Below are 27,383 nucleotides of genomic sequence, written 5' to 3'. Positions count from 1 at the left end.
AGGCGGTGGGAAGATTTTTAACCTATGTTCCTTCCTCTCTAATCTCCGCATGAAAAATTTCAGCCTTTCCTCAAGTGCTGTGACATCACACTGATCGACACCACCAATTTCCATCTTCACAAACTGCTCCACAACCCCCAGAGGGAGCACAGGGTGATGGCATAGAGGCCCAGCACAACAAGGTAGCTTCGGAAGAGCAGTTGATCGAAGCGGTACAGGAGGGCAAGCCACTCGACAGCCTGTTGGTCAGCTCGGTCCTGAGCCTGGAGGTGGCTGCCAATGGCCCGAAGCTGGGACCAGACTTCCTGCAGGGCCCCTGACTGTGCATGATGCTCTCGGCAGGTGGGGAGCTCTGAGGGATAGAGGAGACACCCTAGATGAGTCAGCAGCTACCAAGCCCATCTGGACTTTCCACTGAAGCCAGAGGCCTCATCCTTCAAGGAAGTTGTGGGGAAAACTGGGCAATAGGTGGGGTTTGGGTTGGGGACTGCCTCCCTCCCTGCTGAGGGACCACAGTCAAGGCTGTGCTGAAGGGAACCTGGGAGAACATGGCAGAGCCACACTGTGTAACTGGGGCATCTAGGCCGGCTCAGTCTGGGAGGTTTTCTGACTCTGTTTGGGCTTCAGGGGCTGGGAGGATTCTTATATTTTTTCACATTTAGCAACTAGAACTTAAATACACAGTCGATCCTCATTGTTTGTGGATTTTGTATTTGTGAATTTGCCTGCTCCTTAAAATATACACATAAACCCCAAATCAATACTTGTGGTACTTCCGTGGTCACCTGAGTGGCAAAAAATTTGAGTTGCCTGATGCGCACGTCCCAGCTGTAGTGGAGCAGGGCAATGCTCTGCCTTCTTGTTCCAGCTCATACTATAAACAAGTCCCCTTTACACAGTATAGTAGTTAGTGCCACATTTTATCCATTTTTTTTTTTGCTTTTTGTTGATGATTTTGCTATTTAAAATCACCCCCAAACATAGTACTGAAGTGCTATCTAGTGTTACTAATTTCTAAAAGGCTGCAGTGTGCCTTACAGAGAGAATATATAGGTTAGATAAACTTTGTCCATGCTTGAGTTATAGTGCTGTTGGCTGAGAATTCAATGTTAATAAATCAAACAATATATCTATATGAAATGAGGTGTCTTAAAGCAGAAACACATACCAAACAAGGCTATGTACTGATTGGTTGGCAAAAATGTTGTGACCAGAGGCTCACAGGAACCTCTCTCTGTATTTCCCCTGGGAGCAATGGTCCAGTATTCATGAATTCAGAGTCTGTGGTGACTTTATAGAACATAACCACTGTGAATAATGAGTAGACTGTATACACACACACACACACACACACACACACACACACACACACGCCTGCACCCTACTACCCTGGAGTCAATGGCTCAGTCACGTTTGGTATTCGGTTGTAACCAGGAAATAAAACAGCCAAGAGTGGCTGAGGGTCTGACCTCTAAGCTGAGATTAGGCTCTCTGGAAAGCCACATACAGGGCCATCTGCAGTCCCAAGAGAGGTGATGTAAAATGCAGCACAGACCTACGAGTCTCCCCCTGAGTGCCTCTTTGTTGCTCAGATGTGGCCCTCTCTATCTCTAGCTAACCCAACTCGGCAGGTGAACTCACTGCCCTCCCCGCTACGTGGGACCTGACTCCCAGGGGTGTGAATCTCCCTGGCAACACAGGATATGACTCCTGGGGATGAATCTGGACTCAGCATCATGGGTTTGAGGGCATCTTCTTGACCAAAAGGGGGAAGCAAACGGAAACAAAATAAAGTTAATTGTACACCATGGATGATTGTATGGTATGTGAATATATCTCAATAAAACTGAGTTTCAAAAAAAAATTAAAGGGAATATTATTCCCAGAAAAAAAAATATAATAAAACACAGCACAGAGGCTAAAAAGCAGGTGTGCGAAATTCTTCACACAGCCCCAGGAATGGGCGCTGCTGCTAAGGACGATAATCCAGGTCGGGGCGGGGACCCCAGGGCTTCTCACCAACCTGTCACCCCAGCCAGCTGGGCCTGGGGCTCCATTCTGGCCCCATCACCGTCAGCATGGGTGTTCCCTCGAAGGCACACGAGGGCCCATTCCTGCCCAGTGCGCTGCTCGTTGTGGAGGACTCTGACCGACAAGATGGACGTGGATAAGCTGAGGACCAGGAAGGCCATGCAGAGCGTGAAGAAGATCCCTGAGAGAAGGGACCGGCAGAGGTGGCATTAGCTGGCGTCTCTGGGGCTCTCCAGCCTCCAAACCGAGACACACCCTCAGCGCTCGGCCAGGGTGATGTACGCAGGGTGTGTGCTTACCGATGAGAGGGATGCCCGCCGTGCTCCTCGGCACCTCGCTGGACATGTTGACCCTGAAGACCGTGTAGCCCACCAGCACGCTGGTTTTGAACACAATCCTGGCATGGCAGTTGGGCGGGAGGTAGAAGCTCCCCAGGTCCACAAGCATCAGGAAGATGCTGGGGATCAGCAGGCTCACCACATAGACCAGGGGGCGCCTGCGGATCACCACCTGGTCAGAGACAGGGAGCTGCTGAGAAGAGGGTCAAGCCAGCAGACGAATGTTTCACCAACACCACCAAGAGTACTCCCTGAAATCTCATTTTTGCATAATGTGAAAAATCTGTGTAATGCTTATGCTTTTTTTTTAATTATTACACTGTGCCGATTTGGATGTATTATGTCCCCCAAAATGCCATGTTCTTTGATGCAGTCTTGTGGGGGTAGATGTATTTAGTCTTGATTAGGTTGGAACCTTTGGATTGGGTTGTTTCCACCCAACTGTAGGTGATAATTCTGATTGGGTTATTTCCATGGAGGTGTGGCCCCACCCATTCAGTATAGATCTTAATTAAATCACTGGAGGCCTGCAAGAGCTCAGACAGAAGGAACTCGCTGTTACAGCCAAGAGAGACATTTTGAAGACGGCCATTGAAAGCAGACTTTTGCTGACACTTTGCTCCAGAGAAGCTTAGAGAGGACAAAACGCCCCAAGAGCAGCATTTTGAAGAATGCACGGGAGCTGAGAGAGGAGTTGGAACACAACCCAGGATTAGTAGATGCCAACCACGTGCTAACAGAGGTTTTCCAGATGCCACTGGCCTTCCTTTGGTGAAGGTATACTTGTGTTGATGCCTTAATTTGGGCATTTTAATGGCCTTCAGACTGTAAGTTTGTAACCAAATAAACCTCCTTTATAAAAGACAATCCATTTCTGGTATTTTGCATAATGGCAGCATTACCAAACAGGAACATAAACTTTTTATTTTGAAGATAATTTCAAACTTCCAGGACAGCTGCAAAGACAAAACTATGTAGTTTACTTTGGAAATGTATTTGAGGTTATTTTGTGGCTTAGAAAATAGGAAAAAAATCTTGTAAGCTTTTACATAGATCTAATAATACTATTACTAATATTATTTTAATCATTATACTAATACTAATAAGCCACCTTTTATTTACCACTTGCTGTGTGCCAGGCACTGGATGAAACGTTTCACAGACTCTATCTTGTTTGATCCTCACAACAACTCTAAGTACTGGGTATTGTTATGTCCACTTTATAGACATGGAAATTGAGGTTCAGAGAGGCTCCATAGCATGTCCAAGCTCACAAAGCAGCTAAGTCTTGCACCAAAACCTTTCATCTTAAATCCCTTACACAATATGCTGTATGGTTCTCCGGCTGTTCATTGGTTCAGCCCCATCTCCCTACGTGGCGCGTGAGCTCCATGGCACCTGTGTATCTGGCAGGAGCCGATGGCACAGTTCAACTGGGAAATGTGAGGAGAGTTTAATAAAGAGACTGCTCAGAAGGTGTGGCCGGGTGTAGGAAACCACAGGAGGGGAGTGCCCCAAGGCTTTTGCAGGACTGGCTGAGCTGTTTCTACTCTTAGGCCTGAAGAGTCAAGAGGAGGGGGCAGTGGCCAGGAGCTGAGGAGAGCAAGCTGAGGGGTGTGGCTGCCAGGCAAGAGTGGTGCCTTTCTCTTAGGGACACAGCCAGCCTGGCATCAACTCCACGGTGAGGGACGTGAGATAAACACCCCACTCTCTCCTCCCTCTCCCAATCTCCCACCACTCCTCTCACCCTACTGGCCACACATGCCCAGAGAGTCCCTCTCTGCAGGCCACACAGCTCAGTCTCCAAAGCACAGAGCGGGGAGAAGGCAGAAGGTGGATCCGAGTCGGGGCTGGCTGTGGAGACCCAGCTCGGCCTCTAGAAGGGCTGGGCAGACAGAGCTGGGGAGAGCATTTTGTGGCTTGGAATTTCAGTCTCCTAAAATTGGTAATATTGTTGTTTCCATTTTTGTTGCATAGCTTCTCTGGGATGGTGACAGAAGTGTCTTCAATAAACACATTCTATTCTCATCCTTCCTGGGGAGAAACAGGGAACGACAGGTTGGCTACCCCCACTAAACCACAGACCCCTTGAGAGAGAAAGCAGCAACTTTTTTTAAAAAACCCCTCATGGAAGTATCTTCTTGACCAAAAGGGGATGCAAAATGAGATGAAATAGTTTCAGTGGCTGAGAGATTCCAAATGGAGTCGAGAGGTCACTCTGGTGGACATTCTTATGCACTATATAGATAACACCTCTTAGGCTTTAATGTATTGGAATAGCTAGAAGTAAATACCTGGAACTACCAAACTCCAACCCAGCAGTCTGGACTCCTGAAGACAATTATATAATAATGTAGATTACAAGGGGTGACAGTGTGATTGTGAAGACCTTATGGATCACACCCCCTTTAGCTAGTGTATGGATGAGTGGAGGAATGGGGATAAAAACTAAAGGACAAATGGGGTGGGATGGGGGATGATTTGGGTGTTCTTTTTTCATTTTTATTCTTTATTCTTGTTCTGGTTCTTTCTGATGTAAGGAAAATGTTCAGAGATAGATTGTGGTGATGAACGCATAACTATGTTATCATACTGTAGACAGTGGATTGTATATCATGGATGATTGTATGGTGTGTGAATGTATTTCAATAAAACGGAATTTAATGAAAAAAAAAAAAAGATGGGGTCAAGCTGAATGAGACTGAGCCTTAATCCAGTAAGACCAGAGTCCTTATAAGCAAGGGACATTTGGACAAGCCACAGGTGGAGAGAGACAGACAGATTCCCCTGTGATGGAGGCAGAGACTAATTGGCAACAAGCTACCACCAGAATGCTATAGATTTCAGGGACGGCATGGCCTGCTGATGCTGTGATTTTGAACTTCTAACCTCCAAACTGTGAGCCAATAAATTCCTGATGCTTAAGCCAAAACAAACAAACAAACAAACAAACAAAACCCTCATGGAGCCAAAAATAATACCTACCTTACCGTGGATATTCAGTAAATGTTTATTGAACAAATGAATGTTCTGGGCCCTTTGCTGTTGGGTTTGGAAGAAAACAATGTTTAAAATCCCCATTTCTCTGATTCACCGCAACTGAATGCTTTCTATGTGTCAGATGGTGTGCTAGATGTTTTTACACAGTGATGTTATTTATTTGATCCTCACTGCAACCTTGCTGGTAACTAGTATCTCTGTTTTTTTTATATTTTTTATAGAATTTAAAAAACAAGGCTCTGCCCCTTTAAGTGAGTAAGCTGAGTAAGTGGCAGCACTGGAATATGCTCCTGCATCTTTTGACTCCAGGCCTCGTGTTCCTCTCCACTACCGCAGAGCTACCACTCTTGACCTGACCAGTCCTCCGAGTTTATTGTGGGGGTCTTCTCCCTCACCTCTGCCTCTTCTCTGGGGGAGAATCCAATGGACCTGAGGCCGGGCAGAGAGTAAGTGCAGAGGCCAGGGTGAGACAGGATGGAGCAGAAGTGGGAGGGGAAGAGCTTGGCTGGGTAAGGGCAGGCACCACTTGTTCCCAGACACTGGGCCTGGGAGCTTTTCCCGACTCAGTGGAGCTTGGCAGGCCAGAACCGTTTGGTGGATTGTCGTCTGGCTGTTGTCTTTCACATTACACACAATTGGCTACAAATACCTAAAACCAGAGCCACACTCACTGCTTTGCCATTATTTGGTTAAAACACGTTTCTACCAAAGTGCAGTCAACAAGCAAAACAACAACAAAATCAACTGTCATCAACCTGCACCCCACCAGCTCCTGTAATCACACCATGGCTGAGAAGGCAGTCATTAGGAGGGGGCCGTGAGAAAGAAGCCAAGTGGTCAGCGTCCAAGGGAGGGGGCTGGGTTGAAGGCCCAGTGGGCTATGGGTGATCTGACCAGAGGGGGTAGTAGGGAGCTGCCAAGCCTGCTGGGTAGAAGCAGGGTAGAAGCCGGAAGACCCCCTAGAGACTTACGGTGGCTATAACATGACGGGGAAGAAAAAGTATAATACGACCCTAAAGAAAAGTATAAGTAGGTATGTTGGTTATGCAGAAAGAGCCCAGACTTGAAGTTAAGGAAACAGTTCTAGAGCCCCTCAATTTTTTTTAATTAAATTCAGCTTTATTGAGATATATTCAAATACCATACAATCATCCATGATGTACAATCAACTGTTCACAGTGCCATCATATAGTTGTGCATTCATCACCCCAATCTATTTTTTGAACATCTTTGTTATACCAGAAAAAGTAAAAATAAGAATAAAAAATAAAAGTAAAAAAGAACATCCAAATCTTCCCCAAACCCTATTTTTCATTTAGTTTTTGTCCCCATTTTTCTACTCATCCATCCATACACTGGATAAAGGGAGTGTGATCCACAAGGTTTTCACAGTCACACTGTCACTCCTTGTAAGCTACATTGTTATACAATCGTCTTCAAGAGTCAAGGTAGAGCCCCTCAATTTTAAGCGCCTATATGTGCTAATGTAAGTGATCCTTGGTAAGGCATTTAATCTCTCCATGCCTCAGTTTCCCCTTTTTTAAAAAGCAGTTTACCCTTGTGGCTCACACTCCCTTTATCCACTGTATGGACAGATGAGTAGAAAAAAGGGGGACAAAAAGTAAATGAATAATGGGGAGGAGGGGGAGTATGAGATGTTTTGGGTGTTCTTTTTTACTTTTATTTTTATTCTTATTTTTATTTTTCAGAGTAATGAAAATGTTCAAAAAATCATGGTGATAAAGGCACAACTATATGATGATACTGTGAACAATTGATTGTACTCTCTGCATGATTGTAAGGTATGTGAATATATCTCAATAAAATTGCATTTTAAAAAAAAAAAGGCAGTTTACTTTTTCCTTGCCAAACATCTTGGGTGCAATTGAGATTAGCTGTTGTGCTCTTTAAATAAAGTTCCTATGTAAATAGCATGTGTGTGCTGAGGCTGATGCAGAGCATGTTCAGTGAGCCCCCGGCCCATGAGACACTGAGCTAGAAGAGAGAATGTAAATCTGGGCTGGAACCAGTGATGGGCAGTGTGGCTCTTCCGGGTCCCAGATTTCAGAGAGAGCGTGGTTCTGTCAGACAGCATGGTCCCCAGGTGCCAGGGCAGAGGTGTGGGAAGAACGGAGGGGTCAGGAGGCAGGGCCAGCTTGATGAGTGTGCAAGCTGTGCACTCACACGGGGCCCTGCACTGAGAAGGGCCCTGCACTTGATTTCATGCTTGACTGGTGCCATTTTGAAATTCTTTACAATTTTTGACAACGGGCCCTGCATGTTCATTTTGCACTGGGTCCCTCAAATTATGTAGCTGGTCCTGTCAGGAGGATATTCTTCACTGGGTATCAACAGTAGCTGAAAGTGGGAGGAGAAAGAGGTAGGTACAAGAGTAGACAATTAGCCTGTGCTATAACTTAAAGCAGAAATCTCTCCTATGCTTGACTTATGACATCACAACACTAGACAGGCCCTCCATTCTCTGGCCTTTAGCAAGGATGTTCTTATTCTTAAGACGGACCAAATAGAACCTACAGTTTTGATGTTCTCCAAGAACAAAGGACCCAACTTCTTTAGGTCGATTTAGGGACAGTGTTATCTATTGACTGCTCTTACCTACGACCAGATTTAATTCTTCCATGAGCCTGATGCAGCCCAAAGAAACTCTAATTTTATCATATTGGTTTCAGAAATTCATGCTATAGGATTAGGCACATAGTTTCTGGAGTCCAATTGCCTGGGTTCAAGTCCAGTCTCCACCAGCCACCCTGTAACCTCAGCTAAGTGCCTTGGCTTCTTGGGAGCCTCCATCCATTCACATGTTAAAATGCAGACACTTAGAGCACCCATCTCATAGAAATGTGACCATTACATGCACAAACTCTTAAAATGGTGCCAGAGGCAGGTCAGTGCTCAATTAACCTTGTGGTTTTTCTTATCATGTCTCCCTGGGCAGTTTTTGAACCATGTTTTATTTATCTTTGTGACATCAGTGCTTACCATTGAGCCCAGCACATGCTAAGAGCTCAAAAGATATTTGTTGAGTTGTGTCAGAGTCTGTTTATAAGGCTTCTTTTAGTTCAATGGGATGGGAGTGTGGATTAGCACAAAGGGATATTCTATTGAGACCAGTCCTTCCAAGGGCTACTTCCCTACAGGTCACAATAGAAGTAGTAACCCTGCTTAGGCTGGTGTGTGTGTGTGTGTGTGTGTGTGTGTGTGTGTGTGAATCGGTGAGAAACTGCTCTCTGCAGAACTGCCCCTTCCTAGAGCCCATCGTTTCCGAAGGACTAAAGGAGCTGGTGCCTTTAAATTCCACAGAAAGAGAAGAAAAAGCACTTTAGTTTCAGTCTGTGTTCTCCATTAGACACCCTTCAGGTGTTAGCAATATTATGCCACAATTTCATTATCCATTAAAGCCAGGTAATAATAAGTACACAAAGGTATTTGGAGCCTATTGATGTTAATGAAAGAGATCAATCTAATTCAGAATGTGTGTGTGGAGAGCTCCTTGGAGATGGAAGAGGCACCAAGGTTAGCCTCTAACTGCCTCTGGGATGGTAGACACTCCCAGTACTCAATTTTGCATGACCGTCTTTATGACAGAGTTGGAATTTTGACACTCAGACTCACGCTTCACACAGAAGCCCATTTTCCTCCCCTCCCAAGCCCCTCCCAACATTCCCGATTCAGAAAGAATGGGAAAGTTGCTTCCACTGAAGTGAGATCCTTGTGCCGGACGGACAGTTTGTTAGATCTGACTGTGGATTGGGATTGGGCTAGATTAGCACAAAGTCCATGATGCCATGATCACTTGAATGACCCTGGAAGGATTTCTGAGGTTCTAATCTTTTTCTCTCTCTCTAGCTCTCTCTCGTGCTCTGTTTTTGAAGTGATGTGGAGATGCTCAGAAGCAGCACACATTCAATGGGTATCTCAACAAAATTACTCTCCCCAATCTATAAAGGAAGATTAAGACAGAAGAAGAAAATCAATGAGGCACTTTTCTTTCCCAAACACCCATTTGCATCTTTCTAGGAGTATCCTGTGGGTACCCCAATTCTTGCCTGAATGACACTTAAGTCGGTGTGAGGATATCTGTGGTTGGGCTCAGTTTAGTTTCCATCGCTTTCACTCTTTTCCATCTGACACAAACCCCTAAATTTTCTTTCTATCCCCTCCACCCTCCACCTTCTACCCTCATTCTCTTTGAAAAACACTGCTGTACAGAAACCAAATGCTCATCCTGCTGTTTCTGGAACCAGCACCTCCGATACTGTATGGGAGGAGCCCTCTCCTCCCGTGCTGTTGGATCGGGTCCCAGGCTGCACACAGACATCTTTGCAGGGAGCAGTGCCTGTGCTCCGAGCCCCTGTGGAATGCAGCCTGACTCCAAAGCATCAGCCATGCCCGCTGACAAACAACCCATGTCCTATACAGCAGATATGACTGCCCCTGAGCTGCAACTAACAGGGCACACAGAGCATTGGATTGAGCATGAGTGGCAGCAATGTGCATCGAGCCCGGAATGACAGTGTATTTAGAATACATCACTGTTCTTTCTGACTGCCCCACCTACCCCCAAGTCCCTGCCAGGCAGCCTGGACAGAACGCAGCAGTGATTAGATGAAGAGGAAGATGGCCTTTTGATGCCAGGCTCCTGGAGGGCCCAGTGTCAGCAGGGAACTGGGCTCTGAATTCCACATCGCTGGCTAAGGGCTATTGAAGGACACCTGAGTGCCTCGGTCGTTAAATTCAGAGGGGGGGTCTGGTGTGGGGTAAGAGGACATAAGGAACCTCGCCACGGTGCACATGGCAGGAATGGGGAGGCATGAAGGCCGAGAGACGGTGAGAGAGACAGGGAACTGTGACAGTCACTGAATCTACTTTAAGTCTTTCAAAAGTTGCAGAACTGCTCCTGAGTCTGGCTTCCTGTGCTGCTAAATAAGATCTCTGACTTGGTTCAGGATTCTTTCCCTCCTCTGTTTCAGGGGGTTAGGGTGGAGGCCAGTCCTGCTAGGCAACCCACTTTAGCCCCAGGGCAAAGGAACCCAGGACAACTCTCTGAGAGCCCGAAATCATATCACTCCCTGACTCCAGCAGGCCTCAGTGTAAACACGATACATGGGGAAGAAGCACAGCAGGGAAGAGAGCAAAGGAACTGGATCACCTGGCTCCTGAGATCCAGGGAAACCCCCCCTTCCCAAAACAATCTTTTACCATCTCTGTGCACCATATTTAAAATGGACGTAAGACACAGAAAATGTCTCACCACTGTGAGAAGACTAATATTTGGGATGAAGGTGAAATGTAACTTCAATTATTGGTTATGGAGAGATTGGGAGTGTGCACGCTCCTGTTTACCTGCCCCTCTCTTGCCTTTGTTTGTCTCCTCCGTGCAGTGTAGGTAATGGTGTGTGCAGTGTTTTCCGGAGTGCTTGGTAGGTGACTATGATCCACCTTGCACGTGCTACTCCCTCACATTTCCCTTTAATGCTCTCCATTATTCAGCTGCATTAATAATGTTTGTGGGCTGATATCTTTAAAATTAATGAGGTGTTTACTCTTAGCCAAGAAACTCACTGAAATCTAAAAAGCTTTCTTTTTTTCCCTTGCTTTCCTTAGCTCAGAAAAGTGGACAAACAGACCACAATGCAAGCATTGCTAAAAACCAAGCAGAATTCTAGGCAAGCACCCAAACCCCACCACTAGAAGGTGTGAGTTGCTATTGCTGGTACCCAGCATTATGCATTTAAGTTAGTTCAAAGCACAACTGTGTCTGAGAGGCCCCAGACTTGAGAGTTTAGCTGAGCTTTGCTGGAAAGATGCATGTAACACCCTTTAACCAATGGAGACACGTCTGTGACCTCGATAATAGCTTACCCACCTCCACCCCTAGCAGTAGTTATCCAAGTAACCATAACACCTCATCGCAGTAACCCATGACACCTAGGCTTCCTATTCAAAAGGTTCATTTTCTAGGAGAATTCATCTCATGTTCAATCCTGACCTGCCTGCAGTCTCTGTGTTCCCAACAGACCATTATACCTGGTCAGAAGGACCCCAGCACCACCACAAGCTAACTCTATGCAGAAAATCAGAGCACACTGGTGAATGCTAACAACGTGAGCTCACCTAGATCGTGTGAACTTGCTGCAGATCGCCTGTCAGGAGGGTTTGCCAGGAGGGCCAGGAAGGGAGAGTAACCACCTCCAGGGTGCAAAACAACAGGTTTCACAGTCCTGCACCCCACCCCCCTAAAGGCCCCTGCTGGACAGATCTCCCCATGGACAGCCAGCCAAGAGCATTCCTCGTGGCATATCTGTGAAATGCTCATTCTCATCCTAACCTTTTAGAGTGGTGGTTCTCTCTGATCCAGAAACTAGTGCACAGGAGGTTTGTTAGCTAATCCCTCAAGGTATTCGGGTTAATGATGTGATAATGTCATGCATTTGTATAATTAATGAATTAGTTATGGAATTAATTTATTCAATAAAAACGGGACAATAATGTTGATGAGACACACGTCCACCCACCCTTTTTTTTTTGGTGAGGTGTGTGGTTTGTGTTTTTTTTCCTCAGTAGCAATCAGAAGTGAGGATAGTAGTGTGTATTTAAAAGGTTTGAGGATTCCTGCTGTGGTGAATGTTTCAGATGTCTGCTTCTAGTTCTCCTGGTGTCCGAAGGCCATTCTCTCTACATTCATTTATGGAATATCTCTAGCAGGAGACCAGGATCTGGGACTGAACCTCTGGTCTCTGAGATGCTGGGATGCAGGTGGACATGCAGAGCTATGTGAATCATTACACTTGGGTGATAATGAAAGTGAATATGAAACAGGGCAGAGAATCCTCAGCCACATAGAGGAGGCCAAAGATGGTGGAGAAGTAGGCAACAGGGCCAGGAAGGTGGAGAACTTACATTAAATTGAATCTGTGCAAAATCTCCAGCACTTCTCTGCAGGATGCTGTATGTTGAGGGCACAGAAAGAAGCTCCCACTCACTGTCATTCAAATATGCCTTTTTGTCATGCTGAATGTCTTCTCTGCTCCGCAGGAAGGTCAAATTGACATCTTCCACTGGAAACAGCAGAAAAATTGACTTCCATGTTGAGAAAAAGAATCCAACATCAACCTACATTTCCAACTTGGCAATGTGAACTCTTTCTTTTCTCCTGCCCCCACATGCACAGTCTTACTGGAATTGGGTTCAGTATAGCCATTTTAAATTTGCAGTAGGGATAGAGATAAAAATATCTCTAGCCATGAAAAAAAGAAACTATGAATTTAGGGTTTGGATTCCACCTAAACTGGAATAGAATGATGGAACCGATTCTCAATGGCAGTGGGGACCCGTAGTCCTGTATTCCCAAATCAATAGCAGTAACGGGCTAAAAATAGTGGTACAACATTCCACTTGGTCTGATTTATGACGGCCACTGAATAACAGCAAGAAAAGATTTAGATTTTTTAGAAGTCTATTACCTACAAGAACAAAATAGACCTGATGGACGACATAATATAATTTCACCTGTGTGTGCCAACCCTGCATCAGTGTGTTTTCTGATTAGAGGACTACGTCTCCTATGGTTTACCTGTATGCAGAATGCTGCTGAACGTTAGGCTGCAATTCTGGATATCAAATGGAAAAGCGTATGTTTCTAAACTGCAGGCAGACACCACCTGAATGGGCTTGGAGTTCTTGATGGTCCCAGAAGAGTTCACATAAACATACGGAAGGTCGGGTGATCTTTCGATGTCCATACTATATGAAACGCAGGAGAACTTATTACACATAAGGTCATTTCAAAACTTAGGTAGAGCTGATTATGCATGGCAGTGACAATGACACGTAGGACCAGCCTGCACTGCAAAGACAGAATCTCATTTTCCATGAGATGATTCACCCTGGCAAAGATGTGCTCAGCAACGACAACTTCACAGGGTAACTTCTGTTAGCTTGGATATTCTAATCAGCCCAACCCACAAAGAGATACACCCCAGCACACTTACAACTCATTAATGATGATATCAGGGGCCCAGATGGCACTTAGAGGTAGGGAGAGTTCTCTAAGCTCATCAAACACGCTGGCGTTCCAGGAGAGAAACTCATCATTCCAAACCTGACAGGGGCAGCCAAAAAAAGAAGCTTTTCATAATGGCACAATGTCAACCTCACCAAAGAACTGAGGAGAGATTTGGATTAATAACCCAATTGATTGGCCCTTTTTGTATTATCTGTTAGTTAGGAGAGAGGACTTCTCATCCAAATCCTATAGTTAGTAGCCCCACCCAGAAACCATGGCCAAACATTTTACATAGATTCTAATAAATTAGGTCTGCTGCTGCAGATCCAAGAGGCTAAAGACACATAGGTAATAGCCATACTTTAGACTAATTTTATTTGGAAACTGAGCCAGATTAGGAGTCCAACATGCCTGGAAGGAAACATAATAATTTACCTCATGGTACCATATGCTTGTCTTTAATTTTTGATTCTGTACATCCTGCAAAGCAAAGAGAAAATCCACAGCAAATCTTAAAATGCAGTAAGTTAAAGGCCAATTCAACAGTATGACAATTCAGGAGAAGAAATAAAATCTAACCAAATAAATCTGGATTTAAAATCAAAAACATTACCTTGACTCTTCCTGAATACTGTGTTCTCAGTTTCTGTTTATCATGCACAGCTGTTGCTGTGAGCTCTACTATGTTATCTATGATAAAACAGCACTTTGCACTTGACATCTTGAATGATTTCTAATTAGTTACTCTGCCTTTAATCAGACTAAAAAATGATATGTCATCTCAGCCAATTCTGGGCTAAAAATGATTAAACCAAGCTTTTATTTGTAATCAAAATATTATTCATAATCCTTTAATAAGTGTTACCTCAGCTGCTATTGGCAATCATTCTTGCTAAGTCACCCTATGTCTGAATTTCTCTGCTTATAAAACAGACTGAATGAGCTTAATGTAAATGAACTGTATTTTTGATGCTATAATAGATGCAATTTCTCATATCTGTAATGAGTTGGTGATTTTTTAAAAGACCCCAAAAACAACAACCACAAAAGCAAACCAACCAACAAACAAAAAAATCACCTTATCAATTTCTTAATATCTAATCTAGTGAAAAAACATGTTAAAACTTCTGTGTTCTTAGGGGCTAAAAGAAAAGAATACCTCACACTATATACAAAAATTAACTTCAAATGGATCATAAACCAAAATGTAAGAGCTAAAACTACAGCTCTTAGAAGAAAACATAACAGTAAATCTTCATGCTTTCAATTAGGCAATGATTTCTTGGATATGATGCCAAAAGTACATGCAACAAAAGACAAAATAGGTAAATGTGACTTCATAAAAATTAAAAACTTTCATGCTTCAAAGGACACCATCAAGAAAATGAAAAGAAAACCCACAGAATGGGAGAAAATATTTGGAAGTCACATGTCTGGCAAGGGTCCTGTGTTCATAAAATACTCAAAATATAACACAACTCAACAATAAAAAGACAAATAACCCAATTTTTAAATGGGAAAAGGACTTGAATAGATATTTCCTCAAAGAAGATATATAAATAGCCAATAAGCACATGTAAAGCTGTTCAACATCATTAGTTACTGGTAAATGCAAATAAAAACCACAATGTGATACCACTTTATCACCACCAGGATGGCTAAAATTAAAAAGACAGATAATAACAAGTGTTGACGAGGATGTAGAGAAATTAGAACCCTCATACATTGCTGGTGGCATCATAAAATAGTGCAGACTCTTTGGAAAACAGTCTGGTAGTTCCTTAAAATGTTAAAAGTAGAATTTCCATATGACCAGAAATTCTACTCCTAAATGTAAACCCAAGAAAATTGTAACATATGCCCACACAAAGATCTGTACAGGAATGTCCGTGGCAGCATTATCCATGATAGCCAAGAAGTAGAAACAACCAACTGTCCATCAAACGATGAAGAGATAAACAAAACATGGTAGATCCATACAATAGAATAATATTCAGCAATAAAAAGTAATGAAATACTGATACATGCTACAACACAATGAACCTTGAAAATATGCTAAGCGAAGGAAGTCAGTCGCAAAAAGCTATATATTGTATATGATTCCATTTATATAAAATGTCCAGAATATGTAAATCCATAGAAACAGAAAGTAGATTAATGGATGCCTAGAGTTAATGGGTAGTTGAAAGATGATAAAAATGTTCTGATAATAGGTAGTGGGGACAGTTGAACAATCTAAATATACTAAAAATCACTGAACTGTATAATTTGGGTGAATTTTGTGGTTGAATTATATTTTGATAAAGCTGTTATTTTAAAAATACTTATTAATAAAAAAAAGGAAAAACATTTTGAAGACATTTCTAGGGAATTTGTAAGTAAGAAGGCTGATAAAAACTATTAAATTTCCTTGAACTCATTTTTCGTTCCTTTTCATGGATAATGCATCACTGACGCTTAGAAGAGAATGTGAGGAATGGAAAATCCAAGATGAAGAAATGTGAAATAAACTGTGTAGAACATTTCTACTGTCTGATTTAGGTTCAAAGCTAAGGAATCATGTGGATAATCTTTGTATTTCTGCAATATTTAATACAATACCAAATTTCAGTAAATAACAGTGTTCAGGGTGTTGATGGCATGAAGGCAAATAACAGCTCTGTCTTCCTCCCCAGAACTTATCCAGCAAATTATCCAGCCACATTAAAATATATATATAAATAAAATATAAATATATTTAAAATGTAAATAGATAGATAGATAGTCTTTCTGCACAGGGTCAGAACTACCACTCTAAAGAACCAAGGTTGGTGGGAAGACACTGCTAATTTTGCTGTCCATGTGAATGGTGGCCCTGGAATTGTATGGCCCACTACGGTTCAGGCACACACAGAAGCTCTGCACAGAGTGGCATCATTTGAAAGAGAAACAGTAACATTTTAGGTTAAAGCCTCCCCCTCTTTTATCATCAAGAAAGCAAATTGCTACTGAATATGCATTTCTAGATTACTTGAGAAAGAAGGGCTTGTGAGTAGCTATGAAGTGACCCTGCTTTAATGGCTCAACAAAGGCTGGTCTGGGTGAACTTGTTTTACAGATATTTATGGACTTAAAATCTAGTTTACAAAAGCAGGCTTTAAAGCAGAATACAAAGTGGAAAAATTGAATTCACAAGTATTTCCCCCAAGAACAGCTCATAGGAGGCACAAAGGGGAGTCCCAGCCAAGACAAACCCTGCAGGGGCCCTGGAGGTTGAAGAAAGACCTCAAGATTAGGTGACACTACCTCCTTGCATATTTTACCAGTTGAAAGATCATGAAACGTATCATGTCTTCCCCACCAAAGCATAAAATGTTTAGTTCTAGTCTTAGTTGCAATCAATGATAGTTCCCCACAAATAGGGAAAAAAAAAAAACAAATCTAAAATGCTTACATTACTGGAAAATAGAGCAGTTTATTCCTTCATAAGAAATATACTTTCTATATCTACTAAATGTACTTGCCAATTTCTTTTTCACTGCTATTCTAAGTTGTGACTGTAGCTCACTGACTCAGCCATGTGGCTGGGGAGAGGGTCTCTATGTTTTCATGCTTCATGTTCATGATCATTTTGTCCAGTTGATTCTTCTGCTGCCATTGCGATGCCTTAGCTCATTTTTCTCTTCTTGCCCACTGCGCTGTCATATTACTTGTAATAATAATAATGTTAAAAAAGATGTTCTCTAACATCTTAGGGGCTGACTGGAGGATTCGTCATTCAGCCCTAAAGAACACAAAGTCAGGAAGGGGTTTGAGGCTTAAACTAGAATCTTTTTTGTCAAAGGAAACAAGTTTCTCAATGCCAGCTGGTGTACATAATTGGTTCTCTGGTGGCATTATTCACAGCTTTTCCCTCTGTCTATCTCTTTTTTTCAGATACCTTCCATCTTGCTTGTTAAAAGCAAAGGATATTTCAGAGAATTGGAATTCATTAGTTTTCCTAACAGAGGGAGTCTATTTAGATCTAAATTGGTGGTTAGCAAATATACAGATAATTCCCCCACATTCTTATTTATCTTTCCCAGTTCCAGAGACTATAGAAGCAGATGCCTCAACGTCTGGCTGGGAGCCTCTAGTCAATGGACTGGAATACAAAGGTATCTGGGATTCGGAATTGACAAAACTCAATAGAAACAAATTGAAACTCTTCACTGTTGAGTAGATTATCTCTATAATCAGATTTCCCTAAGGTACTCATAATACCCAGAAATTCTAAGACAAGACTGTAGTCTTTTATATAAACAAAACAGGAGGCAAACATTATAATGGAAGCAAGGGGCAAGGATGAAAGCTGGGCTGAATGCTCTTCATTCCAAACAAAAGTTGCCGGCAGTTCAGCTGCTGGTGCATGCATCCAACAAGTTATCTAGTCACACTGGAAGTGTCCTTGCGTGAGCAGAATCTGTGAGCAATTTTATCAAGTCCTTCAAAACTGTCCCTGCCTCTGGGATTAATTTAAGGCTTAGCCCACCTAAATGTAATGGAGACATTTTCAAAGCATATTCAGAGTAGCCATGTCATTCATGAAGGTAACTCTAGAATTGCTACTTATATATTTTAATTAATTAGCTGATTAAGTAAGTATCTATTCAGTATCTTTGAGGTGAGATATGCTGTGCTGCATATTGGGGAAAATACAAAGATAAGTAAGAAAGCCCTTCCCTCAAGTAGCTTTAAATGACATTTTAATGAAGAACTATGTGCATTAATAAATATACATCTGTCAGCTACAGGAATTGATGGAAATTTCTTAGAAGAGCTGAAATTTGGAAGATTGATATTATTTCGCACTTGGAGATGAAGAGGAAGATTCTGAGTGGAGGCAACAGCAGAATGAATAGCATGGAGACAGGAAAAAGTAAGTTGTTGTATAGAGTACATGTAGAAATAAGGTAAAGAATGTAGATACAGATAAGAAAACTAGAGGGATGGTGTTTTAGTTTCCTAAGCAGTTACCATGAAATGGGTTGGCATTAAACAAGGGGAATTTATTAGCTTACCATTTGAGGCCATAATAAAGTCCAAATCAAGGCATCACTGAGGCAATGCTTTCTTCCTAAAGACCGGCTACAGGAGATCCTTGGCTCCTCTGCCACATGTCAAGGCACATGGCAGTCTGTCTGTCTGTCTGTCTGTCTCTCTCTCTCTCTCTTTCCCTCTCTTCCTCTCTCCCTCCTCCCTCTCCCTCTGTATTCCTTCTGTTTATAAAGGACTCCAGTAAGAGTATTAAGACAGAACGAGGTGGTCACACCTTAACTGAAGTAGCCTCATCACAAGATCTTACCTGCAATGGGTTTACATCCACTGGAATGGATTAGATTTAAGAACATGTTTTTCTGGGGTACATACAGTTTCAAAACCACCACAGATGGAATACAAGAATTTTTCAGATTTCTCAAGTTAAAGGTTGTCTAACATACTCTAGTAAAAAAAAAATTATATATATCAAAAGTAAACAGTGGGAAAAAAACACATCCCTGGAAAATAGTAGTGTTTCCCTCACCCATCACAGGGAATCCAATTTTATTTTCTTTTATTAAGGTAGGAAGAAAGAGTTAGATAAAAATTGTCTATTCAGTACAATTTCTCCAAGGGAAAATATTAATATAAAGACCTGATTGCTTTCCTATATTTATCTCCAAATAAGTCTCCAAAGGAAAGCTCAAGAAATTGTACTTTATCCTAATCAACATGAAATCAGATAGTAGAAGGAGGAGGAGAGACCTAAAAAGTATTCTCAATCCTTTACTCAAGGTTGATTATACCTCTGCCCTGGGGTTTCCCATGACATGGTTCACATCACATGTCCTTATTCAAATCATGCTTTTCCCATTGGACAATGCCTGGTAAATCACAAAGTCATAATAATCCACTAAAAACTAAATGTCAAGAAGAATATCTCTTTTAATCTGGTGAAGAAACATTCCCAAGAAACTAGGTCTCCAAAGTTCTACTTCAATATTCAAGTAGAAAAGAGATTCAAAGGAGTTTTATATTGAAATTTTGTGGAAACTAGCCATTTTGGGGTAGGATGGGGTATTACATGGCATTTAATTAAAAGACTTTCTAGTGTCTTAGATCTAGCACTTTTACTAGTATGAGTGGGAAAATAAAGCTGGGAAAAGTGCAATTGGGTGCTAAAGCGGGTATTTATTTCTGCTGTTTAAATATTCATCTATACTAAGAAACAATTGAGTAAAGGTTTATCTAAGCTGGAGGAAAATTATGCTAAAATAACTTGAATCAGACAAAACTTAGTTTGAACCCTTTTAATAATATATCAATTTTACTCTAAATTTCAAATGTGTTTTTTCATCAATGCCTAATTCTTAGTGAAAAAAAATCAGTGATTCTGATTCTAGCATAGCCTTAAGATATTAATATGAAAAACACCTCCATTAAAATAAATTAAAGAAGAATCATTAAATTATTTTTACAAGGTAAATTAAAATAATAAAATTGTATTTGGGATATATCATGTATGTGAATGTAAAGTTGAACACAAATGTAGAACAAAAGGTAAAAGAAATTTTACTATTGAAAGGTTAGTAAATTTTATGTGAAGTGTCATAATATTACTTCTAAGTACATTGAAATAAGTTAATGATGAATGTGGAAATCTCTAAAGCAACCTCTAAAAAAACTGCACAAAGAAGTATCGCTAAAAAGCCAATAGGGGACCTAAAATGGAATATTAAGAAAACTTTTTAATTAGTCTAAACTAAGGCAGGATAAGAGAAACAAACAAACAAACAAACAAACAAAAACAGCTGGGACAACTGGAAAATATATTGGTAAATGGACCAAACACTTCAATTAAAATGCACAGATAGACAGGTTAAAAAACAAGACCCTGGAATATTACACAGCAATGAAAAGGAATTAGCTATTGATGCACACAACAGTGTGGATGAATCTTAAGGGAATTATGTTGAATGAAAAGAGTCAATCTCTCAGATTACATATGTATGGTTCCATTTACACAATATTCTTGAAAAACTAACATAATTATAAAGATGGAGAAGAGCTTAGTGGTTGCCAGGGGTTAGGGATTAGGGCAGAGAGGAGGTTGTGGCTATAGAGGAGTAGCACTAGGAAGCCATGTGGTGATGGTACAGTTCTGCAGCTTGAATGTGGTGGTGGTTATACAAAACTACACATGTGATAAAATTGCATAGAACTGCACACACACACACACACACACAAACACAGAGACAAATGAGTGCATATATAACTGAAGAAATCTGAATAAACTCTTTAGATTGTAGCGATTTTAATTTTCTAGTATTTTTCCATACTATAGTTATGCAAGATGTTAACAATGAGGAAGGTTGAGTGAAGGGGGCACAGGACCTCCCAGTACATTCCTTTGCAACTTCCTGTAAATACATAATTATTTCAAAATAAAAAGTTGAAAAAAATCAAGACCCAACTACATGCTATTTATAAGAAATGCCTTCAAATATGATATTGCAGATAGACTGAAAATAAAAGGGTGGCAAAAAGTAAACATAAGAAAAATGTCAAAAAAGGGATGTTGCCAGAGATGAAGAGAGACATTTCGTAATGATAAAACGAGCTTTTCATCAAGAAGACAAAAATCCTAAATGGGTATGCACCTAATAACAGAGCTTCAAAACACACGAACCAAAAATTGACAGAACCAAAGACAGAAATAGACAAGCCACAATCATATTTGGGATTTTGACACCCCTCTCTACGAAATTAGTAGAACAACTAGAGAAACAAATAAAAAAGGATATGGAAGATTTTAACTATACCATCAGCCATATATACTGAATTGATATTTATGGAACAGTACAACCTTCTGTTCAACATTGTACTGGAGGTCCTAGCAAATGCAACAGGGCAGGAAAAAGAAATAAAATGTATAAAGTTTGGAAGAAAAGATGTAAAATTGTTTTTTCTCACAGACATGGTCTGCATAGAAAATCTGAAAGGATCTCCAAAATGCCTCTGAAGCTAACAACTGAGATAGCAAGGTTACAGGCTACAAGCGCAATACATGAAAATCAATTGTGCTTTTGTACGCTAGCAGCAAACAATTAGAAATTAATATTTAAAACACCATTTACAATAGCATCAAAACCATGAATTGCTAAGGGATAAATTTAACCAAATATGTGCAAAACCCTGACAACTATAGAACATTACTGAGAGAAAAAACAGAAAAAAATGCTGATTCATGGATTGGATGACTCAATATTGTTAAGGTGTCAATTATTCTCAAACTGATCTATAGATTCAATGTAATCCCAATCAAAATTCCAGCAGGATTGTTTTTTGTAGAAATTGATGAGTTGATTCTAAAGTTTATATGGAAGTGAAAGGACCTAGAAAGCCGAACAATTTTGGAAAAGAACAAAGTTAGAAGACTCACACTACCTGATCTCTAGAATTCTATAATGCTGCAGTTCAAAACAGTATGGTATTGGTGTAATTTGAAACATACAGATTAAATGGACAGAATAGAGTCTAAAATAGATGAAAATATATATTTTTAAAACTCTTGAAACTCAATAATAGGGATTTGAATAGACATTTTACTAAAGAAGATATATGGTTGGCACAAAAAGGTGTTCAACACCATTAACCTTTATGGAAATGAAAGTTTAAAACCACAGTGAAATACTACTACAAATATCACTATTAAAATGGTAAAAATTTAGAAGACTGACAATATTAAATGTTGGTGATGATGTGCAGAAACTGGAACTCCATATGGTACAGATGGGAATGCAACATGGTGCAGCCACTTTGGAAGACAGTTTGGCAGTTTCTTATAATGTTAGCCATAGATTTATCACACAACCCAGCAACTGCACACCAAGAGAAATGAAAACATAGATCACACAAAAACCAGTTATGAAAGAATATGTCACAACTCTATTCATAATTGCCCCAAACTGACAACAACCCATATGTCCAACAACTGGTAAATAGAGAAATAAATTTTAGTACTCTGTGCAAGTTCACAGAATACAAAGTCAACATATATATACTTCTATGTATACTAACAACAAATAATTAGAAAATTTAAATTTAGAATACTATATATAATAGCATCAAAAATATTTTGGGATAAATTTAACAAAATATTTGTAAAACTTCTAATCTGAAAATTACAAAACACTCCTGAATACCCAAATACATGGAGAGATACACCATGTCCAAGAATTGGAAAACTCAGTATTGTTAAGATGCCAATTCTTCCGTGCTATTCCAAACAAACTTCCAGCAGGCTTTAAAAAAAATACAAATTGACAAGCTGATTCTAAAATTTATATGCAATTGCAAAGGACCTAAAAAGCCAAATAATCTTTAAGAGAAAAACAGATTTGGAGCATTTATGACACCTGATTTCAAAAGAAACAGACTCACACTTATACAGGCAATTTAATTTTTGACCAAGGTGTCAAAGCAATTCAATAGGGGAAAGGAAAGCATTTTCAACAAATGGTGCTGGACACACTCCTACTGAAATGCAAAACAAACAAACAAAAATCTTAAACCATACTTCACAACATCAAGAAAATTTAAAAATTAATTCCTGACAGTTCATAGACCTAAAGAAGAGCTAAATTCTATAAAGCATCTAGAAGAAAACATAGAGGAATATCTCTGTGACCTTGGAGTAGCAAAGACTTCTTAGACAGGACCCAGAAAACACTAGCCATAAATAAAAAAAGTTGATAAAAGTGAATTTCATCAAATTTTAAACTTCTGTTCATCATTAGACCCATTAAGAAAATGAATAGGCAAATTACAGACTGGTAATAAATATTCCCATTCTGGGAATAAATATTGACAATGCATATCTGACAAAATTGTGTCCAGAATATATAGACAACTCCTATAAGAAGAAGACAAACAAACCCAATAGAAAATGGGAAAAGACTTAAAGTCACTTGACAAAGAAAGATCCATAAGTAGCCAATGAGCACTTGAAAAACAGCACAAATCCACAGCCTTCAGGGAAATGTAAATTAATACCACAAGTAAATGTCTCTGCACCCTCATCAAAATGGCTAAAATTTAAGAGACTGATAATACCAAATGTTGGAGAGGATGTGGAGCAGCAGGAACTCTCCTAACTTACTGGTGGGAGTATAAAATGCACAACCACTTTGTAAACCAGTCTGGCGGGTTTTCATTAAGTTAAGTGTACACCTATGCTCTGCCTCAGTCATTCCATACTGGGTTTTACCTAAGAGAAATGAAAACACAAATACACAATAAGACTTCCTTAGGAATGTCCCTAGCAGCTTTATTCATAATATCCCCAAGTCAGAGCAACCCAAATGCCTGTCAACAGAAGAATGGATAAACAAATTGTTATATATCCATAACTAATACTACTTATCAATAAAAAGGAGAAAACTGGCACACATAACATGAGTAACCTCAAAAACATTATGCTGAATGAGAAGAGCCAATACAAGAGAGTCCAATAAAATTTCATTCATATTAATTTCTAGAACTGGCAAAACCAATCTATGATAAGAGAAATCAGAATAGTAGTTGTCTCCAGTGGGGAGGGGATGTGGATTCACTGAGAAGGGCATGAGAAACCTTTCTGAGGTAATGGAGATGTTTGATGACTTAATAGGGGTATGGATTATGTGAGTGTATGCAATTATTAAATCTCACCAAATTGTACACTTATGATCTATGCATTTCAATATATGCATATTATACTTAAATAAGGGAAAAAAGTTTTGAGAAGTAAATTGAAAAAAAAAATCATTGAACTTCTTTGAGAAAACAGGTTCGGTAAACTCTACTTGCAAGAGAAATCAAAATAAATCTGAGAGCAATTGATATTGAAGACTGTAATTAGGAAAAAAAAGAAAGAAGAAAGGGGTATAATTATATTAAGAACTTGGCTTAATGCTTTACATGCATTTTCTCATTTAACTCCCACAACAACCCATTTTTCTGATATAGTAGGAAAGGAATGCCTTAATAAATCCTCCCCACCATCCTCAGGAAGCACCTTAAATATGAAAGCCCCCTTATAAACTCATATAAAGCATTGTGTTCTCTCTTTTTAATTTTAGGCAGTCAGTGGTAGATGTTTTCTTAATTCTACTATTGTCACTAAAAAATTTCAGCATGTAGAAAAAAAAATACTTATTGCCATTTGGTTTCAGCAATACTTATAAAATATGTATCGTGATCTAGGAAACAATTTTTAAAACATCTTGATTCCATGAACTTATATTTGTCGACTCTTTGCTCCTTAAATGAAGTTGGTGTCTGGAAAGCGTGATTTGCCTTAATATTTTACTTCATTCCCACAGCTAAAATTAATCTAGCACAATTTCCCTACCAGTTCAACTAGAATCTCAAGAATATAAAGTCTCCTAGGCCCCTGCATAAACTGCAGAAAGCTTTTAAAGAGTAACAGATATAGGAAAGTGTAAGATGGTCCTTACCACATCCAACACAGCATGGACAAATAGATCCAGGTACACAGTGGTGGCCTTAGCCCAGTTATGAACTGGCCTTACTTCCTTGTGATATTTCTGTAATAACTGCTTGGTGAGATGATGGAGAGCAGAATTCCTGGGATGAGCTGGATCTGTGGCAAGGATTCCTGGAAAGAAAAGCTATCTCTGTGAGGATGAAAATAAGAAGAACTTAGCATGTTTAGTAGATTTTAGACTGTTTAGGATTGAGTGGCTCTTAATAAAATATGGTTTTCAGCTCACCCCAATTAGCATAAGTTTACAACCAACTGGTGGGGCTCTTTGGCAGACACCTATTTAAAGTAGGGCTATGTTCCCAGTAGAAAAATCTTATTTTTTTTCTTAACTTTTGTTTTGAAATAACTTCAAACTTACAGGATAATTGTAAGAATAATACAAAACTCATTCAGAGAACTCCAACATATTCCCCCTTCCCAGCCTGGGATTGTCAGCTCCACCAGTTTTGACATTTTACTACATTTGCTGTATCATTCTATCTATGTATTCAACTATCACTCTATCGTCACTTGTTTTTTAAATAAAGTTTTATTAAGTAAAGTTTTATTTTTACAATCTGGCCTTTTGTAGAAAAAGCTTACCAAATCTTGAATTACAGAATTCCCTTATCTGGATTCGAAACTTATATTTTCAACTATCTCAGAACATCCACAAGAATGTCATGAAATTCCCACAGAACTCCATTCTCACAATTTACATGTGACCAGAAGGTTTTTCTCTGTGTATAAGATGATAAATGAAATAATACCTGATTCCTAAATAGTAATTTCCATAGTGGTTTTTACATTGTCTTTTTAAAAAAAACTTTTTAATTTTAAATAATTTCAAACTGACAAGGCAGTTGTAAAAAAAATAATACAAACCCATACAGAGAACTCCAACATACCAACCACCAGATATCCAGATCCACCAATCTTAACATTTTGCCACCTTTGCTGCACCATTCTATCATGCATCTTTCTTTTTTTCTTTCTTTCTTTTCTTTCTTTCTTTCTCTCTCTCTTTCTTTCTTTCTTTCATTTTAAGAAAATTAACCTTGATATAAAGCTTACAGATTATAAAAATAATAGGTTTTGCGGGTTACATGTTCTCAGTGGCATTTAGGCAACTCTGTCTTTGCAGTGGGGAACAGAGACAATAGGTAAATGAATGTGTGTGGATGTATTTCAATAAAACTTTATTTAAAAAACAAGTGAAGATAGAGTGATAGTTGGATAGATAGAATGATACAGCAAATGTAGTATTTCAGTTTTTTCTTATGTTTCAATAATGTCCTTTTGAGCCTTTTCTCCTTCATTCTTAGGTCCCATCCAGTATCATGTTTTACATTTAATTGTCATTATCTTTTTAGTTTCTCTACCTTCCCTCCTTCCTTCCTTCCTTCCTTCTTCCCTTCCTTCCTCTCTTAATTGTAGAAACTTATATACAACGTAAATCTTCCCTTCCCAACCCTCTCAAGCATACCATTCAGTGGGATTAATGGCATTCACAATGTTGCACCACCATTCATCACTACAACTTTCCCTTCATCCTAAACAGAAACCCATCCTCATTTGCATTAACTCCCTATTGTCCGTGCCCCCTATTCCTGGTAACCTGTACTCTACTTTCTGTCTCTATGAGTTTGCATGTTCTCTGATATTTTCTTTATGTTTACCATTGGACTTAAATTTAACATCATAAATCTATAACAATCTCATTTGCTTTGACACCAACTTAACAACTTCAATAGCCTACATAAATTGTGTACCTATACCCTTCCTTCCCCCCACCTTCATATAGTTCTTGTCACAAATTACATATTTGTACATTATGAGTCCAAATCCATTGATTTACCACCACACTTCATGCATTTGACATTTAGGTCCTATAGGAAATAAAAAGCGAAGCTACAAAAAAGATACAATAGTACTGGTATTTATATTACCCATGTCATTATTTTACTGGAAGTTTCTATCTCATCATGTGGCTCCAGTCAATTGTCTATTGTCCTTCCTCTTCAACACCAAGAACTCCCCCTAACATTTCTTACAGGTCTGATCCAGTGGTGACGAGGTTATTCAACCTCTGTTCATCTGGAAATGTCTCAATTCTTCTCCCATTTTTGAAAGAGTTTTGCCAGATGCAGAATTCTTGGTTGGAAATTTTCTGCTCTCAGCACTTTAAATAAGTCTTCCCACCTCCATAGTTTGTGATGAAAAATGGCACTCAATCTTATTGAAGTTGACTTGAATGTGACAGATTGCCCCTCTTTCATGGTCTCCCAAAGTCTCTTTCTTCTCTGGCAACCAACAGTCCAATTGCAACATGGTGCTGTGTGTGTCTACCTGGGTCCATCCTGTCTGGAATTCGCTGAGCTCCTGGATATGCATACTCATGTTCTTCATTAAACCTGGGAAGTCTTCAGCCATTATTTCTCCAAATATTCTCTATGACCTC

At 39.9% G+C, this 27,383-nt stretch overlaps 1 protein-coding gene across 1 annotated transcript; it reads right to left on the bottom strand.

The window, feature by feature from the left end:
• Positions 1-116: 116 nt before the first annotated feature.
• Positions 117-27,130, bottom strand: HTR3B (5-hydroxytryptamine receptor 3B). The gene is made up of 9 exons (XM_037839802.1): positions 27,125-27,130; positions 24,894-25,067; positions 13,831-13,875; positions 13,382-13,491; positions 12,964-13,133; positions 12,291-12,448; positions 2,331-2,541; positions 2,024-2,212; positions 117-352 (listed from the first exon to the last, which is right to left on the bottom strand). Exons 1-9 carry the CDS (start codon positions 27,128-27,130, stop codon positions 117-119), a joined length of 1,299 nt encoding a protein of 432 aa, XP_037695730.1.
• Between the last annotated feature and the right edge of the window lie 253 nt (positions 27,131-27,383).

The sequence above is a fragment of the Choloepus didactylus genome, chromosome 6 (genome assembly GCF_015220235.1).
Source record: "Choloepus didactylus isolate mChoDid1 chromosome 6, mChoDid1.pri, whole genome shotgun sequence".
NCBI lineage: Eukaryota > Metazoa > Chordata > Mammalia > Pilosa > Megalonychidae > Choloepus > Choloepus didactylus.
This window is presented reverse-complemented; position numbering and strand designations above follow the sequence as displayed.

Bases quoted from the DNA above. Each gene is read 5' to 3' on its own strand.
- HTR3B (XM_037839802.1), bottom strand. The intron at 13,492-13,830 runs GTAAATTATTAT...TGCCCCTGTCAG, and splicing joins CAAGCATATGGTACCATGAG to GTTTGGAATGATGAGTTTCT. The intron at 353-2,023 runs GTTGGTGAGAAG...TCTATCCCTCAG, and splicing joins CCAGCTGGCTGGGGTGACAG to AGCTCCCCACCTGCCGAGAG.